The following is a 15,941-nucleotide window of genomic DNA, read 5'->3' as shown; positions in this document are numbered from 1 at the left end:
AAGCCTTCTTTGGAGAAATGTCTATTCAGATCCTTTGCCCATTAAAAAAATTTTTTTTAATTGAAATATAGTTGATTTACAATGTTGTGCCTCTTTGCCCATTTTTGAATTGGATTGTCTTATTACTGAGTTGTAAGATTCATCCTTGGAAAGGATGAATAATAAAATCTATCAGTTGGAGTCAGCTTGGCAAAAAGGGGGAAATAAATATTATCCCTATTTTACAGATGAGGTAATGCCCAATAATGACAGTGAGTGGCAGGGCTAGGATTCAAGCTAAGTTTGGTTCCAGAGGCTTAGATCTTAGTCTTAACCAAGAATGGACAGTGGCTCCCTGAACTCTTCTAGTTTAGGGCCTTGCCCCCAATTCTAAATTACTATACTCTCCCATCAAACTCCCGTCTCTGGCCAGCCTTGCGTTCCTTGCCGAACTTCCTCGGAGGCGCCAGCAGATGGCGATAGAGACTCCCGAGGGTCCCTCTAGCTGGCGCACGCACCTCTGTGGTGCCAGGCCGCAGGCGCCGACGCTGCACTTCCGGGCGCCATTCAAGGTGAGCCAGGGTCTCCCTCAATCCCCTTGCGCTCGATTTTGCCTGAAGTTAGGGGCCCTTCCACCCCACTAAGAACTCGCAGTCTAGCGGGCCCCGTACCCAGGTCAGGGTGCCCAGCCGGAGGCCGGGTAGCCACCTGAGGAGGCAGAGCCATCCGGACGTCTGGGTCCCAGCGAGGCCCAACTGCCTCAAGACCTCGCACCTCTGCCCTGCTGCGCCGGGGAGGTCGCGCTTCTGGTCTCTTGGCGATCCTGGCTGTCCGGAAGCGGAGTAGGACTCCTTCCCTTCGTCCCCTGGGTCCCCACCAGGCGGCGCCATCAGCCTGGCCGGGATTCCCCTGCGGCTGCGAGCCCTGGCCACTCCAGGGGTGTTGAAATTGGCGAGGAGAGAGGAGAAACGGGCTGTCAGAAAGCAGTCTACCACTTGGAATAAGTTTCCCTCGTGGGCTGTGTTTTCCATCATTAGGATCTCCTGGCGTACAAATTCCTACGCTCCACCCCCGAAGATCCTGATTCAGGGCATTTGGGGTGGCGCCTGGAAATCACCATTTTAAAACAGCTGCTTCAGGTTGATACCCATAGCCTGCGCACCTCGCCTTCAGAAACTCTGGTATAACTGGTGGAGAGGAACATTGCATTGGGTTGGCTATGGGACTGTTTATCTTCAGGAAGGCTTCCAAGAGGAAGTGATTCTAGCTGGGCTTTGTATTGAGAGACTAGACTATCTGCTGGTTCTTTGCCTCACAGTTATGAATTCCCTCCCCCGCCACCACCAGGATGCGGAAGATCTCAGTGCTGCTCTTCCTGGCCTGGGTGGGCTTCCTCTTCTACGCCGGCATTGCTCTCTTCACCAGTGGCTTCCTGCTCACCCGTTTGGAGCTCACCAACCATAGCAGCTGCCAAGAGCCCCCAGGCCCTGGGTCCCTCCCATGGGGGAGCCGAGGGGAGCCCGGGGCCTGCTGGATGGCTTCCCGATTCTCCCGACTTGTGTTGGTGCTCATAGACGCTCTGCGATTTGACTTTGCTCAGCCCCAGCTCTCACATGTTTCTGGGGAGCCTCCCATCTCCCTGCCCTTCCTGGGCAAACTGGGCTTCTTGCAGAGGATCCTGGAAATTCAGCCCCACCATGCCAGGCTCTACCAGTCCAAGGTTGACCCCCCGACCACCACCATGCAGCGCCTCAAGGCCCTCACCACCGGCTCACTGCCTACCTTTATTGACGCTGGCAGTAATTTTGCCAGCTACGCCATAGCGGAAGACAATCTCGTTAAGCAGCTTACGAGTACAGGTTAGTCAGGCCTCTTTGGTGGCCAGGAGTACCTTGGCAAATTTCTTTAGACGTCAGAGAGCCAGAACTTTGGGTGCCCAGCTGCGTGCTTGACTAGGAGGACAGGAAGGAGAAAGAGACCCTGACTCTGTATGCAGGGAGCTCAGGTCCGGGCTCTGTCCTTCTGGCGTTTGTAATCTGCATGGGGTATTGGTTTTACTTTGGGCGAGCTCTCAGTAAAGGGGCAGGGGAGAGACGAAAAGAAGATGTGGGTCTGGTATTTTCAAAAGCGTGGAGAAGAGAGCAGAGGGTCCAGGCCCCGTCCACTCACTGACTGAGAAAAAGCAATATGTACCCAGGAAAAATAGAGCAGCAGAGGTAGCCAGGGGCTGAGAACTAGCAGAGCTTTTTATAGGAATAAGTAGTAAAAGGTCTGGGTGGAGTATGGTTACCAGGGAAAGCTTTCTGGCAGAAAATTTTAGGCCTTGAAGGATAAAGAGTTGTTTGGATGGAACTGCTGTGCCTTATAGTGCATGGTTGGGATTTCTGATAGATCTTTAAAAGGCCTTTCCTCTTCCCCGTCTCCTGACTCCTGCTCAGGCTGTGACCCACTCATGTCCCTGCAGGAAGGCGTGTGGTCTTCATGGGAGATGAAACCTGGAACGATCTTTTTCCTGGAGCTTTCTCCCAAGCTTTCTTTTTCCCGTCCTTCGATGTTAGAGACCTACACACAGTGGACAATGGTATCCTGGAACACCTCTACCCAATCAGTGAGCACGGGGCCAGAGGCAGGCCTAAGACTGGGAGCTGGGGAGGGCTACATCAGTCCACAAATTCTGAACCTCCCATGGATGCAGTGGCCTGGGCTTGTGCCCCTGGACATAGGAGCATCAGAGCCTGGCTGGGGTTGAGGAGTGGGCCTTAGTCCCCTGTGCTCAGGTTCTCTCCTTCACAGTGGACAGTGGTGAATGGGATGTGCTGATTACTCACTTCCTGGGTGTGGATCACTGTGGCCACAAGCATGGCCCTCATCATCCTGAAATGGCCAAGAAACTTAGCCAAATGGACCAGGTGATCCAGTGAGTGTGGGATATTGGCTGGGGGAGTGGGTTTGTGTCTGAGAATCTCATAATATATGGTCCCAAGAGAAAAAAAATCTTTATTTGGAACTCTTACTTGGCTAAATTCTGTCTTCTCTAGGCCTTTTTCTGAAGCTAGGGGCCTCATCCGTTTTGAGTAACTTAGCATGTGATTTTGGGCAGTAGGGTTATGACCGAGGAAGTGTTTTTTTGCCAGAGGTCTAGGCCCTACTAGTGGAAGTTAATTGGCTGGGGGTGAATGGGCCCCTGAGAAAAATCTTTTTTTAATTAATTAATTAATTTATTTATTTTTGGCTGCGTTGGGTCTTCGTTGCTGCGCACGGGCTTTCTCTAATTGCGGCGAGCAGGGGCTACTCTTCATTGCGGTGCGCGGGATTCTTGCGGTGGCTTCTCTTGTTGCAGAGCACAGGTTCTAGGCACGTGGGCTTCAGTAGTGTGGCTTGCGGGCCCTAGAGCGCAGGCTCAGCAGTTGTGGCACATGGGCTTAGTTGCTCTGCGGCATGTGGGATCTTCCCGGACCAGGGCTCGAACCCGTGTCCGCTGCATGGGCAGGTGGATTCTTAACCACTGCGTCACCAGGGAAGTCCCTGAGAACAATCATTATCCCTACCTTCTGACACATTTCTTGGCCCCCAGGGGACTCGTGGAGCGTCTGGAGAATGACACGCTGCTGGTAGTGACTGGGGACCATGGGATGACCACGAGTGGGAACCATGGAGGGGACAGTGAGCTGGAGACCTCAGCTGCACTTTTTCTGTATAGTCCCACAGCCCTCTTCCCCAGCGCCCCACCAGAGGTGAGGCCTGAGCTGTGCTTTGTGTGGTTTCCCGCTATTCAGTCCGCCTCATAATCGTAGCATCCTCGTGGATCCCTCCATTTTAAGCCCCCAAATTCATAACCCTGGGCATCCCCCATTCTTATTTCCTACCTAGGCCCCTATGTCTTCCATCCTAAACAACTGACCTCAGCTTTTTGTGGAACCCGTTGACCCCTGTCCTTGTTCTCTAGGAGCCAGAGGTAATTCCTCAAATCAGCCTTGTGCCTACGCTGGCCCTGCTGTTGGGCCTGCCCATCCCATTTGGGAACATCGGGGAGGTGATAGCTGAGGTCTTCTCGGAGGTCGAAGACTCCCAGCCTCACTCTTCTACTCTGGCCCAAGCCTCAGCTCTCCATCTCAATGCCCAGCAGGTAGGTAATGGGCTGGGCTTCAGGTGACAGAGTTAGGTTGAGCATGGGAGAAGCATAATGACCCACTCTGTTGTCCTTTGTTCAGTCTTAATATCACATTCCATAGCCAAGTACGCCCTCTCTCCCTGTCCTGGACGGAGTTTGGGTCCCTGATTTCTAGGTACCCCACATGGTAATACTTGTCCTTGTCTGTGTCCCAGTTCACGTCTCTGATCTTTTCTGCCAGGTGTCCCGATTTCTTCACACCTACTCAACTGCTGCTCAGGACCTCCAAGTTAAGGAGCTTCATCGACTGCAGAACCTCTTCTCCAAAGCTTCTGCTGACTACCAGCGGCTTCTGCAGAGCCCCCAGGGGGCTGAGGCAGCACTACAGACTGTGATTACTGAGCTGCAGCAGTTCCTGCGGGGAGTTCGGGCCATGTGCATTGAGTCTTGGGCTCGTTTTTCTCTGGTCCGCATGGCAGGGGGTGCTGCTCTCTTGGCTGCTACCTGCTTTCTTTGCCTACTGGTATCCCAGTGGGCAGCATCCCCAGGCTTCTATTTCCGCCCTCTCCTAATACCCATGGCCTGGGGTTTGACTGGAGCCTTAGTGTGTGCTGGACTCCTGGCAACTACTGGGCTGAAGCTGGATTCAGTGGTTCTAGGGGCCATGGCTGCAGTGGGCTCACTTCTGCCTTTTCTGTGGAAAGCCTGGGCTAGCTGGGGAGCTAAGAGGCCCCTGGCAGCCCTGCTTCCCATGCCTGGGCCTGTCCTGTTACTCCTGCTCATTCGCTTTGCTGGTTTCTTCTCTGATAGCTTTGTTATAGCCGAGGCCAGGGCCGCCCCCTTCCTTTTGATCTCACTTATCTTGCTCCTGGTTGCCCAGCTTCACTGGGAGGGCAAGCTGCTGCCACCTAAGCTACTCACAATACCTCGCCTTGGCTTTCTGACCCCAGCAGGCCCCCCACGTCACAATGGCACGCATGCCCTGGGGCTTGGAGTTGGGTTGCTTTTATGTATAAGGCTAGCTGGGCTTTTTCATCGCTGCCCTGAAGAGACGCCTGCTTGCAGCTCCTCTCCCTGGCTGAGTCCCCTGGCATCCATGGTGGGTGGTCGAGCCAAGAATGTGTGGTATGGAGCTTGTGTGGGGGCGCTGGCGGCCCTGTTAGCTGCCGTGCGCCTGTGGCTTCGCCGCTATGGTAATCTCAAGAGTCCTGAGCCCCCTGTGCTCTTTGTGCGCTGGGGGCTGCCGCTGATGGGACTAGGCACTGCCGCCTACTGGGCCTTGGCATCAGGGGCGGATGAAGCACCCCCACGTCTCCGGGCCCTGGTCGCTGGGGCATCAGTTATGTTACCTAGGGCTGTGGCCGGGTTGGCTGCTTCAGGGCTCATGCTGCTGCTCTGGAGGCCTGTGACGGTGCTGGTGAAAGCTGCAGCGGGTGCTCCACGGACCAGGACTGTCCTCACTCCCTTCTCAGGCCCCCCCACTTCTCAGGCTGACCTGGATTATGTGGTTCCTCAAATCTACCGACACATGCAGGAGGAGTTCCGGGGCCGGCTAGAGAGGACCAAATCTCAGGGCCCCCTGACGGTGGCTGCCTATCAGTTGGGGAGTGTCTACTCGGCTGCTATGGTCACGGCCCTCACCCTCTTGGCCTTTCCACTTCTGCTATTGCATGCAGAGCGCATTAGCCTTGTGTTCCTGCTTCTGTTTCTGCAGAGCTTCCTTCTCCTGCATCTGCTTGCTGCTGGGATACCCATCACCACCCCTGGTAAATACATATCTCAGCCCTGATTCATCCAAGGACAGTAGTGATGTGAATTCAGCCCCTCTTATTTTCAGGGAGGTGTTGCTCCTCAGGTTCTTCACCTTGATACAGGGTCTCACGCCCCAACAGTTGAGAGGGTCTTCCTGATGTCCTGTCTCTTATCTGCTGTAGCCAAGCTAATTGATCCCTCCCATTGGCTTTCAGGGCCAGCAGGGTTCATGGAGGAGGGAGACAAACAGTACTCCAAGACTCAATTCTTAATGGAAATGTTACATCCTCGTGAGCGCATTTCCTGATTCTCCAGTGATGAGAGTGGTGAATTGAGCATATTCACCACTCATAGTGAGCTGTGTGTATATGAGAGAAAGAGGCTGACCACAGATTAGAGCAGTGGGGCTTTGTGCCACGGAGGGAATAACAGAGTGTTGACTGTTAGAAGCTTGGGGTGATGGGCATGCTCGTGTGTAAGAGACAGCACTGAGGTCGTAGGTGTATATGATCTTGGGGCAGTGGGCTGTGGGTTAGGGAGTGGGATGTGACTGTAAAGAGGCATATCTCTTCCTCCAGGTCCTTTTACTGTGCCTTGGCAGGCAGTTTCTGCTTGGGCCTTCATGGCAACACAGACCTTCTATTCCACGGGTCACCAGCCCGTCTTTCCAGCTATCCATTGGCATGCTGCCTTCGTGGGAGTCCCAGAGGGCCATGACTTTACCTGGCTGTCTGCTTTGCTGGTGGGAACCAACACCTTTGCCTCCCATATCCTCTTTGCAGGTAACTCCTCATTCCTCCCTTGCTTCCATTGTTTACTCTGGCTTTGTGGAAGGAAAGGAAACCCCAGGATTTGAGTGGGGAAATGTGATTTTGTTAGATCTTTGGCACCCCTTGGCCTTTGCTAATTGGAGGCTGAGCCAACTAGGGTAGTTGGGGGCCACGGTGGCCTGGTCCCTGGGTCCTCCATTGATTCTAGCCCTGCCTTCCTCTGAGGCAGTAGGTTGCCCATTGCTCCTGCTCTGGCCCTTTCTCTGTGAGAGTCAAGGGCCCCGGAAGAGGCGGCAGCCCCCAGGGAATGAAGCTGAGGCCAGAGTCAGGCCTGAGGAGGAGGAGGAGCCACTGATGGAGATGCGGCTCCGGGACGCGCCTCACCACTTCAATGCAGCGCTGCTGCAGCTGGGCCTCAAGTACCTCTTTGTCCTTGGTATTCAGGTGGGTGCAGGGGAGAGATCATGGAGTTAGTGATCTTTTCTCATGCTGTACATCACATTCTTTCACACTTCGCCAAAACCCTAGGAGAGAGCCTTGACTGAGGTATAGATAAGTGAAGTGATTGCCCAAAGGCCAGTGGCCTCAAATGGCAGTATTAAGACTTGAACCTGGGTCTCCTTCATCCTAGTCTTGGATTGTTTCCTCTCTACAAGCTAGATCTGGACCTGATGGTTTCATCTGGGGATTACTCCATTAGTGGACAGACTGGAAAATCTGAGGTGATGGCCAGGATTCTTTCCCAATCTGTGATCATTGATCTTCCTTTCCTTCAGAGGCAGAAGGTGTGACTCTGACATTCCCTCCACCCTGGGAGGCAGAGCCTGAGTGTCAGCAGCACAGATGAATAGTGCTTGCCCAAGGTCACACTGCAAGTCGTGGCTGGGCCAGGAAAAGAATTAGGTCTCCTAACTCCTAACCCAGGGTTTTTTTCCACTGACACACACTACTTTCCTTCCCCTTCCATTCTTCACAGGGACCTGCAGCAATTCTCTATACGACCTGCTTCCTCCTCCCCTTCCTTAATAACTTGACCTCTCCTCTCTTCCCTTAGATTTTGGCCTGTGCCTTGGCAGCCTCCATCCTCCGCAGGCATCTCATGGTCTGGAAGGTGTTTGCCCCCAAGTGAGTGGATTTGCTTGAGAAGTATTGGTGTGGGGGAGGGTGAAGCTTGGAGCAAACAATGAACATTCAGAGTGGACAAGGTTTTGCCTCAGCAGGGAAAAGGCTCTAGACCTCCTGTCTGTGTCCTTTGAGATTCTCCACCTTTCTTTGCAGGTTCATTTTTGAGGCCGTGGGCTTCATTGTGAGCAGCGTGGGACTTTGCCTGGGCATAGCTTTGGTGATGCGAGTGGATGGTGCTGTGAGCTCCTGGTTCAGGCAGTTAGTTCTGGCCCAGCAGAAGGCTGGAGAACAATCAAGCCTGGTCTATACGGGTGCTGGATCATCTGCAAGAGAGGCTCAGTCACACCTCTTACCACCATGCAGCCAGGATCTACTGGCATCTGGGACTTCATTATTTTATAATTCAAAATCATAGTGGAGCCTAATCCGTAACTCCTGCTTTGGATACATCTGAGAGACTGAGGGGCTGCCTCCGAAGTGGAACGAAATAATGATGTAAATATGTGTGTCTGAGGTGTAGGGGAGCCCCCACTGTCCTGTAGGGGATATGTGGAGGGTCAGTCTCCCCTCATCCAGGCACAGATGGGATCAGCCGTCTTACGGAGACCTGGCCACATCTGAGAACTCTGGGAGGTGGTTGGAGTTGTCTGAATTCACTTCTCCCAACTCCTCCCAAATCACTACTGTTATTCCACCTGCCATTTTCCTTTGCCATGGAACATATTTTATTAAATTCTTTTGCTTTGGCTGATAACAGAGATGGCTGAAAAGACAGGCCCAGGCATCATGGAGCACACAGACTTTCACTGTCTAAAGCCCCAATAGTGCTGTATCTCCTCCTCCTCAACTGTGTCCTTTCACTTCAGAACACCCTTTGCCCTTCACGTCTGTGGAGGCTTCCCTGGTTTCCCAACCTATGCTGCCTTTTATCAGACCTACTCATCCATCTAACACACCTTGTCCCATTGATTATTCCTGACTTGAAGCCAAAATTTTATGAATCTAATGCTCCTCACACATCTCCTGTGCCCTCCATCCACCTCACTACCCCTGTGTCATGTTGAAGTGCTGGCATGAAATCCTTATGGAAACATCCATCAAAGAAGTGGGGAAGAGGTTCTGAGAAGGGTCAGGACTGGGGTTTGAGGTTTGAGGGTGCCCAGGACAGGAAGAGATGATGTATATGATTTGCAAATAATTTCTCCCACTTTGTGACTTTTCTTTGAGTTTTCTTTTATTTCTTTTTTTTAATTGAGGTATAATTGACATCTTTGAATTTTCTTTTTTTCCCAGTTTATTGAGATATAATTGACATACATCACTGGATAAGTTTAAGGTGTCCAGCATAACAGTTTAACTTACATCTTCGAATTTTCTTGACGGTGTCTTTGTAGCACAAGAGTTTTTAATTTTAATGAAGTCCAATTTATCCATTTTGAGTTGACTTTATAGATGGCAAGTGTCGCAGCTTGTTTCTTCTTTGCATACGGATCTCCAATTCTACTCCATATGTTGAAAGGACTGGGCAGGTATATTTGAGCAGGGCAGGCTGCACAGGCACAGGGCTGCGCTGCCAGCTAGTCGGACTGCATGTGGTTGAGCAGACTGTGGTGAGCGTGTTGGTGCTCCATGGTGAGCAGAGATAGGATGGGCCGATTACCGAGGGCCTCGGTCTCAGGTCAGTTCTTTTTGAAGACACTTCTGGGGCTGGACCTTTTGAGGCGGCTCCCGGCGGTACTACAACTCCCAGCGTGCATCGCGCGGGCCAGCCCTCCGCGGCCGGGGAGATCCCCGGCCGACCTGGATGTGTGGCGGCAAGGGAAGAGCTGAGCCGCGGGTTCCGGGTTTTTGAGGTTGACTTAAGGCTTTGGCCTCCGCGAGGGCTGAGCAACGGAACTGCGAGCCGTGTGACCTACCCACTCAGACACGCCCCCGGCCTCTGGCCCGCCTCTGCCTTCCCCTCTGGTCTGGCCCCGACTCGTTTCTTCTTCCAGTTTCCCGCGGGGAGTAACCCTTGACGACGACCAACCGCAGCCGAGCATTTTGCCGGCCGGGCCAATCTGAGGCGCGGGTGGAAGAGGCGGAGGTAGAAGCCCGGCCAGGCAGCCAGCGGGGTGTCCGTTTCTCCCGGAAAGGGTAGGCCGCCCCGGCTGGAACCCCGAGGGGAGCAAAAGAACCTTGGCGGGGTGCGGAAGTGCATGGGCCTCTCCGCTCTCAGTGGGGCGTCGGAGGGGCCAGGCTTACCCTTCAGCGGCACTCTTCACGTGTCTGGGCCCAGTCTCGGCCGCCATGGCTCACAGGACCCCTCCGGGCTCTTCAGCCTCACACGCCAGCTGCCTGGACCTGTGGAGGGAAAAGAATGACCAACTAGTTCAACAGGCCAAGGTAACGCGGTTGCTGGGACCCTCGCTTTGCAACCTCAAAATACCAGGAAAGGGGTATGCAGTGGATTCACGCACCCTTTAGGAGCGTGACCTCCCCTAAAGAGCCAGAAATGGCTGGTGAATGACATCCCTTGCCACAGCTGCAAGGGGAGAGGGAAGGACTGTACCCCACCCCACATTTGTTAGGTTGCTCAGGACTCAGGTCCGTCTCCGAGGCGACAGCAGTTGGCTCAAGATGCACTGGAAGGGCTCCGGGGACTCCTCCATAGTCTGCAGGGTAAGTAGCGCCCCCTCTCCAGTTGCAGCGAGTGGGGGCCACTCTTCGTTGTGGTGCGCGGGCCCCTCATTGCGGTGGCTTCTCTTGTTGTGGAGCACGGGCTCTAGGTGCGTGGGCTTCAGTGGTTGTGGCACGCAGGCTCAGTAGTTGTGGCTCGCAGGCTCTAGAGCGCAGGCTCAGCAGCTGTGGCATACAGGCCTAGTTGCTCCGCGGCATGTGGGATCCTCCCGGACCAGGGCTCGAGCCCGTGTCCCCTATATTGGCAGGCAGATTCTTAACCACTGCGCCACCAGGGAAGTCTCCAAAGGGTGGATTCTTTATTGAGGCCATTTTGGTTGGGGTGGGGTGATCTCTTTCACCTGAGAGTGGTCTGTGAGACCAGCATTTGTTGCTCCAGGGCTCCCTGCGGCTGTTTCTGTTCTCCGCTTGGAACTGACTGTCATCTGCAATTTCATTACCCTGAGGGCAAGCCTGGCCCAGGGTTTCACTGAGGACCTGGTACAGGATATCCAGCAGGGCCTAGAGAGAGGTGAGGGCCAGAGATTGCCTTCCATGCCCCTGCCAGCCTCAGGCTGGGCTTAAGTTCTTGCAAGGGGGATAGGAGGAGCAACATAATCTGTCACCTCCACGGAGATGCCCTTCCCTGATCCTCCATGTGCTCCTTGGACCAGGAGCACCTTTGTGACCTTTGGGCTCCTGCAGAGAAGAAAAGCCAGAGATGAGGTCCCACCTCAGCTGTATGTGTATGTATACTCTACAGTGCTGGAGACCCAGGAGCAGCTGAAGGCCAGGCTGGAACATGGGCTCAGGGGGCTGTGGGACTCCGTCCTCCATGTTTCCTCCCTTCTGCCGGAGCTGCTCCCTGCCCTTCACCACCTTGCTGGCCTGCAGGCTGCCCTTTGGCTGAGCACTGACCGTCTTGGGGACCTGACCTTGCTGCTGCAGACCCTGAATGTTAGCCAGGTAATTCAGGTAGTGATCTGGATCTAAGGGTCTCTTTCCTCCTCACACCCTTCCTAGCTGCAGTATCATCATTATGTGTTGGAAAGGCTGCTGGGTTGGTGTTCAGAAGACCCAGGTTCTCTCAGGGACTCTTAGGTGACCTTGCTCTGGTTTGTTCCTCATTGGAGGGATTCTCTTGGGAGCTTGATTATCTTGGGTAGAATTAGAGCTCTCATGACCTTGCTGAAGTCACCTCCCAGTCTCAGTCTTTTCATCAGTAACCCAAACATGGTCGTTGCCCTGTGTCCTTGTGGGCTTATCCTGAGTGAGGAGACTCATTAAAATAGATCATCTCTGCCCCAGGTTTTTCTTCCTCCCTTTATCCTTGCCCCACAGCTATCGATCTCTTAGAATTGAGGGAGCAAGAATCAGGAGGATCCTTAAGTTCAAAGTCCAGCCAGGGTGGACTGAGATAGGTGAAGGGGTAGTTACAGGCTTGGAACCTCTGATCATCCTTCTTTCCCCAGAGCAGAGCCTCTGAGGATCTGCTGCTGCTCCTGAAAACTTGGAGGCCCCCAGCTGAGGAGTCAGATGCTCCGTTGACCCTGCAGGATGCCCAGAACTTGAGGGGTGTCCTTCTGACAGCATTTGCTTATCGCCAAGGCCAGCTAGCAATCTGACTTGTCCCTTCCTCCCCACTCCCTGTCTTAAGGGGTCCTCTGGGCTCATGTCTTCTCTATCCTCTACCCTTCAGCTCAGTAGAGCTTCTCTGTGCTCTTCTTCCCCATCATGCCCCCTGCCCTATTGGCCTCTCTAAGCTCACACCCTGGTTGCCCACAGGCCTCCAGGAGCTGATCACAGGGAACCTGCCCAGGGCACTGAGCAGCCTGCATGAAGCGGCCTCAGGTCTGTGCCCACGGCCTGTGTTGGTCCAGGTGTACACAGCCCTGGGGACCTGTCTTCGTAAGATGGTAAAGACAGTCTTAGGGTGGGTTGGGGAACCCAGGGGTGTTAGGAGCAGCTTTCTGCTTTGTGAGGGTAGCTGAGGCTTGTGTCCTCTCACCACTCTAGGGCAGTCCACAGAGAGCTCTGCTGTACTTGGTTGCAGCCCTGAAAGGGGAATCAACCTGGGGTCCCCCGCTTCTGGAGGCCTCCAGGCTGTATCGGCAACTGGAGAACACGGCAGCAGAGATTGAGTGTCTGGAGCTGCTGGTTGAGGTAAGGAACTGTGTCGGGCGAAGATACGGGGACTGCTGAGATGCTTGTGTTGGGGTAACTAGTCAAGGTATAAGTAGAAGGAAGTATGGTTCTCAGGGATTATAGATATACGTTCTTCTTTTTGTTCTCTCTAGGCCTTGAGTGTCGCTCATATCCCTGAAGCCCCACAGCTTCTCATTGAGGTAGAGTTACTACTCCCACGACCTGACCCAGCCTCACCCCTTCACTGTGGCACACAGAGCCAGGCCAAGTACCTGCTGGCAAGCCGATGCCTACAGACGGGAAGGTGAGGTTCACCTTGCTCACCTGAGCTCCTCTTCCCACTTCTGACGCCTCCCCTGTGCTGTGACTCTGCTTCTGTTCTTACGAGTTGGGGGGAATGGACAAGTCAGGGGCAGGACATGGTTCCCCACTCTCAGCTTCCTGCCTTGCTGCTGGACCTGAACTGAGGATTCTTTACCCAGACACTAACCTCGTGTATCTTGAAAATTCTAAAGTCTTCTCCCAAATCCAGTCTGTAAGTAGTAGAGATCCATATTGAGCCCCAGTGTTGGAGTCCCCAAACCTCGCCCTCCTCACACCCCAGTGCCCTTAGCTAAAAGCCCTTGGAGTGCCCTGCTATGGCCTAAGGTGAGGCTCATGGGTTATGACTCTTCAGGGCAGAGAATGCTGCAGAACATTACCTGGACCTGCTGGCCCTGTTGCTGGATGGCTCGGAGCCAAAGGTGGGTATGTCGTGTTTCTCTGCAATGGGGTGGAAGGGTTGGAGTCTCCTTTGGAGTAGAGCAGGACTCCTTTTTTCTGACTTTTCCTCTGCTGTTCTTTCTGTCCAATCTGGGGCACCAGACTGGGAAGGTTCCCAGAGCAAGGGGGGATTTGGGCAGCAAGCAATGGGTGGTCTCTGCATGATACCAGAGCCTGGTGAAGAGGTTGGGGGTGGTGGCTCATGTCTCTTTAAGACATTGCATTCTCCTCCCACCCCAGTTCTCCCCACCCCCATGCCCCCGAGGGCCCTGTGTGCCTGAGGTGTTCTTGGAGGCAGCAGCAGCGCTGATTCAGGCAGGCCGAGCCCAGGATGCTTTGACCGTGTGTGAGGAGCTGCTTAGCCGCATGTCATCCCTGCGTCCCAAGAGGCCCCGGCTGTGGGAAGATGCCAGAAGAGGAACCAAAGAGTTACCACACTGCTCACCCTGGGTCTCTGCCACCTATTTGCTTCAGGGCCACGCTCGGGTGCAACTGGGGGCCCAAAAGGAGGCAATTAGTGAATTTAGCCGGTGAGCCCAGGAAGCCAACCAGGACCCTCCAGGAAATGTGGAGGGATAATTTTCTAGTTGGGACCTGAGTTGGTGAGCTCCATTCTTACCTACTCACCCCTAGAGCTTCTGAGGTTGACTCTTCTTTACCCCTGCTCTGTGTCCCACTTCAGGTGCCTTGAGCTGCTCTTCCAGGCCACACCCACGGATAAAGAACAAGGTGATCTAGACTCTCAGTTTTCCTCTGTGGTGGTGGTGGCTTCCTTTCCATGTGTCCTAGCCCACCAGGAGATTTAAGAGAAAGGGACTCCAAACAAGAGATAGAGAGGGGACTTGAGGTGTTGGTGACAGTGTGGCTGGGAACACATGTCTTGACTTTGGGAGTGGTCTCCAGGGCCTGCTTCCAGCTGTGAGCAGGGGTGTACATCAGATGTGGCACTACAACAGCTTCGTGCAGCCGCCCTGATTAGTCGTGGACTGGAATGGGTGGCCAGTGGCCAGGATACCAAAGCCCTACAGGACTTCCTTCTCAGTGTGCAGGTGTGCCCAGGTATGTACATGTGCAAGACATTAGCTATGCACAGGTGAATAAGGACAGAGAGGGCCGTGGGGGAGGTACTTGGGGATTAGTGTAAGAGTGATGTTCCTTGATAGGAGGGGTGAACGGGGTTGTGCCTGTATATATATAGGGATATATCCAGGTGTGTAGACATATGCAAGACATATACAAGTGTGTATGAAGGCCTCTCAGGAGTTCTCTAGGCTTCCCAGTGTCTTCAGACACAGAGACCATAACTGTGCTGAGAATGTGTTGGGCAGGAGCAGGGTCAGCTGGGCCCTTTGTCCTGGGCAGGCAGTGCCCAGGGCTAGGCATGGTTGGCAGTGATGTACCCCTGGTACCATGTAGGCAAGACACTTCCCTGTTCTAGGCCTTAGTTTTCCCTTTTATAAAATGGTGCTTAAGTCTGTGTCAAGTTCTAAGGCTCTCTACTCTGGGGTGGGGCTACAGGTAATCAAGACGCTTCCTTTCACCTGCTTCAGACTCTGAGGAGGCTGGATCGGAGGGATGAGGCCACTGCTCTCTGGCGGAGGCTGGAGGCCCAAACTGAGTTGCCACAGGAGAATGCTGCATGGTGAGGTTAAGAGGCAGCTGGCGTCCTGGAGTCCTTGGGCCTGTTGGGAGTGGTGGTGAATGAAAGGGAGGGAATGGCTGTGCAGTCTTCTGCCTGTCCTCCCTTAGACATCACCCTTTTTGTTTTCAGGTCTCTCCCCCTGTACCTAGAAACCTGTTTGGGCTGGATCCATCCCCCTGACCATGAAACCCTTCTTGAGGAATTTCGGACGTCTCTGCTGGAGACTTGTGACCTGTAGCTGCCATGTTTCAAAGAACCTGAGCTGGGGCCTCAGTGGGCCATCTGTGGGGAGGGCTTTCTGCTATACCGTCCTTGGGGAACATGGCTGGAGCTGACCATTCCAATATAAGTCTGGAATTGGAGAGGCTGGTGGTAGTTCTCCAAAATTTGGTCTGGTTATTGCTGTTCTGGTTCCAGAAGAAGCCCCCATTCCACCAACAAGGCACTGACTCTGCTCATAGCACCTTTTTTCCTGTTTGCCTTTTCATGTGTTGAGTAAAATTTCATGCCTATCTCTTGTCTGCCTACTACATACACTTGAGTGGGAAGACAAAGCTGTCTGATTCAGTTGAGTGCTGGTTGTCTATGATACCTTCTCCCAATATCATCTACCTTATGAGCCTCAGGAGAAAGGGCTACAGGAATCCTTACTCAGGTGGCAGTGCTTTTAGTCCTTCTTGTTGCCTAAAAGTAAAACCCCAAAGCCCAGGATCCTTTGTGAGGTGACAGAATGAGTGGAGTTAGGTCTGGAAGGTGGTGTCCTCAGGAGAAGGGCAAGTATCTGATTCTTAGAGCAGAGAGACAAGCAGACCTGAGTCTCTCAGAATGACTCCCCACCCCCTCCCTCATTCCAGATTTGGATTTCCACTGTGTCAGTCAAATGTGACTGTGTGGATAGGGGGTGAAGGGTGAATTCAGTCAACAGGCCCCCAAAGCTGCCTATTGAATATAGTCAGGGCTAGCTGGCATTTTGGGCCCGAGGACTTCAAGTCTCAGC

The 15,941-nt window shown here is 53.6% G+C and overlaps 2 protein-coding genes across 12 annotated transcripts; both read left to right on the top strand.

The window, feature by feature from the left end:
- The first annotated feature begins 482 nt into the window (after nucleotides 1-482).
- On the top strand, nucleotides 483-8,491 carry PIGO (phosphatidylinositol glycan anchor biosynthesis class O). 6 transcript variants are annotated; one of them, XM_049711636.1, is made up of 11 exons: nucleotides 483-551; nucleotides 1,327-1,838; nucleotides 2,444-2,587; nucleotides 2,773-2,896; nucleotides 3,554-3,713; nucleotides 3,926-4,105; nucleotides 4,332-5,856; nucleotides 6,421-6,624; nucleotides 6,842-7,056; nucleotides 7,667-7,737; nucleotides 7,891-8,491. In XM_049711636.1, exons 2-11 carry the CDS (start codon nucleotides 1,328-1,330, stop codon nucleotides 8,150-8,152), a joined length of 3,396 nt encoding a protein of 1,131 aa, XP_049567593.1. In that variant the 5' UTR covers nucleotides 483-551; nucleotide 1,327; the 3' UTR covers nucleotides 8,153-8,491. The 6 variants fall into 6 exon arrangements, with proteins under 6 accessions (XP_049567593.1, XP_033286943.2, XP_049567594.1 ...); XM_033431052.2 differs by having other exon boundaries at nucleotides 496-551; nucleotides 1,298-1,838; XM_049711637.1 differs by lacking the exon at nucleotides 483-551 and having other exon boundaries at nucleotides 1,069-1,838; nucleotides 2,444-2,560.
- A 603-nt stretch (nucleotides 8,492-9,094) lies between these two features.
- Nucleotides 9,095-15,456, top strand: FANCG (FA complementation group G). 6 transcript variants are annotated; one of them, XM_033431054.2, is made up of 15 exons: nucleotides 9,095-9,873; nucleotides 10,016-10,122; nucleotides 10,308-10,398; nucleotides 10,796-10,927; nucleotides 11,159-11,361; nucleotides 11,868-12,003; nucleotides 12,181-12,311; nucleotides 12,412-12,558; nucleotides 12,693-12,844; nucleotides 13,217-13,283; nucleotides 13,543-13,832; nucleotides 13,985-14,031; nucleotides 14,206-14,361; nucleotides 14,821-14,944; nucleotides 15,074-15,456. In XM_033431054.2, exons 2-15 carry the CDS (start codon nucleotides 10,027-10,029, stop codon nucleotides 15,180-15,182), a joined length of 1,881 nt encoding a protein of 626 aa, XP_033286945.1. In that variant the 5' UTR covers nucleotides 9,095-9,873; nucleotides 10,016-10,026; the 3' UTR covers nucleotides 15,183-15,456. The 6 variants fall into 6 exon arrangements, 5 of the variants coding, with proteins under 5 accessions (XP_033286945.1, XP_033286947.1, XP_049567612.1 ...); XR_004483981.2 differs by having other exon boundaries at nucleotides 9,095-10,122; nucleotides 14,853-14,944; XM_033431056.2 differs by having other exon boundaries at nucleotides 9,095-10,122; nucleotides 13,777-13,832.
- The last annotated feature ends 485 nt before the right edge of the window (nucleotides 15,457-15,941 follow it).

The sequence above is a fragment of the Orcinus orca genome, chromosome 6, assembly GCF_937001465.1.
Source record: "Orcinus orca chromosome 6, mOrcOrc1.1, whole genome shotgun sequence".
Lineage (NCBI taxonomy): Eukaryota > Metazoa > Chordata > Mammalia > Artiodactyla > Delphinidae > Orcinus > Orcinus orca.
Note: the sequence above shows the minus strand (reverse complement) of the source record. Positions and strands in the feature narration are given on the sequence as shown.

Excerpts from the sequence above, each read along its gene's own strand:
- PIGO (XM_049711636.1), top strand. The coding sequence starts at position 1,328 with ATGCGGAAGATCTCAGTGCTGCTCTTCCTGGCCTGGGTGGGCTTCCTC. Across the intron at positions 5,857-6,420 it reads GATACCCATCACCACCCCTG|GTCCTTTTACTGTGCCTTGG; the intron begins GTAAATACATAT and ends CTCTTCCTCCAG. Across the intron at positions 7,057-7,666 it reads TCTTTGTCCTTGGTATTCAG|ATTTTGGCCTGTGCCTTGGC; the intron begins GTGGGTGCAGGG and ends CTCTTCCCTTAG.
- FANCG (XM_033431054.2), top strand. The coding sequence starts at position 10,027 with ATGGCTCACAGGACCCCTCCGGGCTCTTCAGCCTCACACGCCAGCTGC. Across the intron at positions 12,312-12,411 it reads GGACCTGTCTTCGTAAGATG|GGCAGTCCACAGAGAGCTCT; the intron begins GTAAAGACAGTC and ends TCACCACTCTAG. Across the intron at positions 12,845-13,216 it reads CGATGCCTACAGACGGGAAG|GGCAGAGAATGCTGCAGAAC; the intron begins GTGAGGTTCACC and ends ATGACTCTTCAG.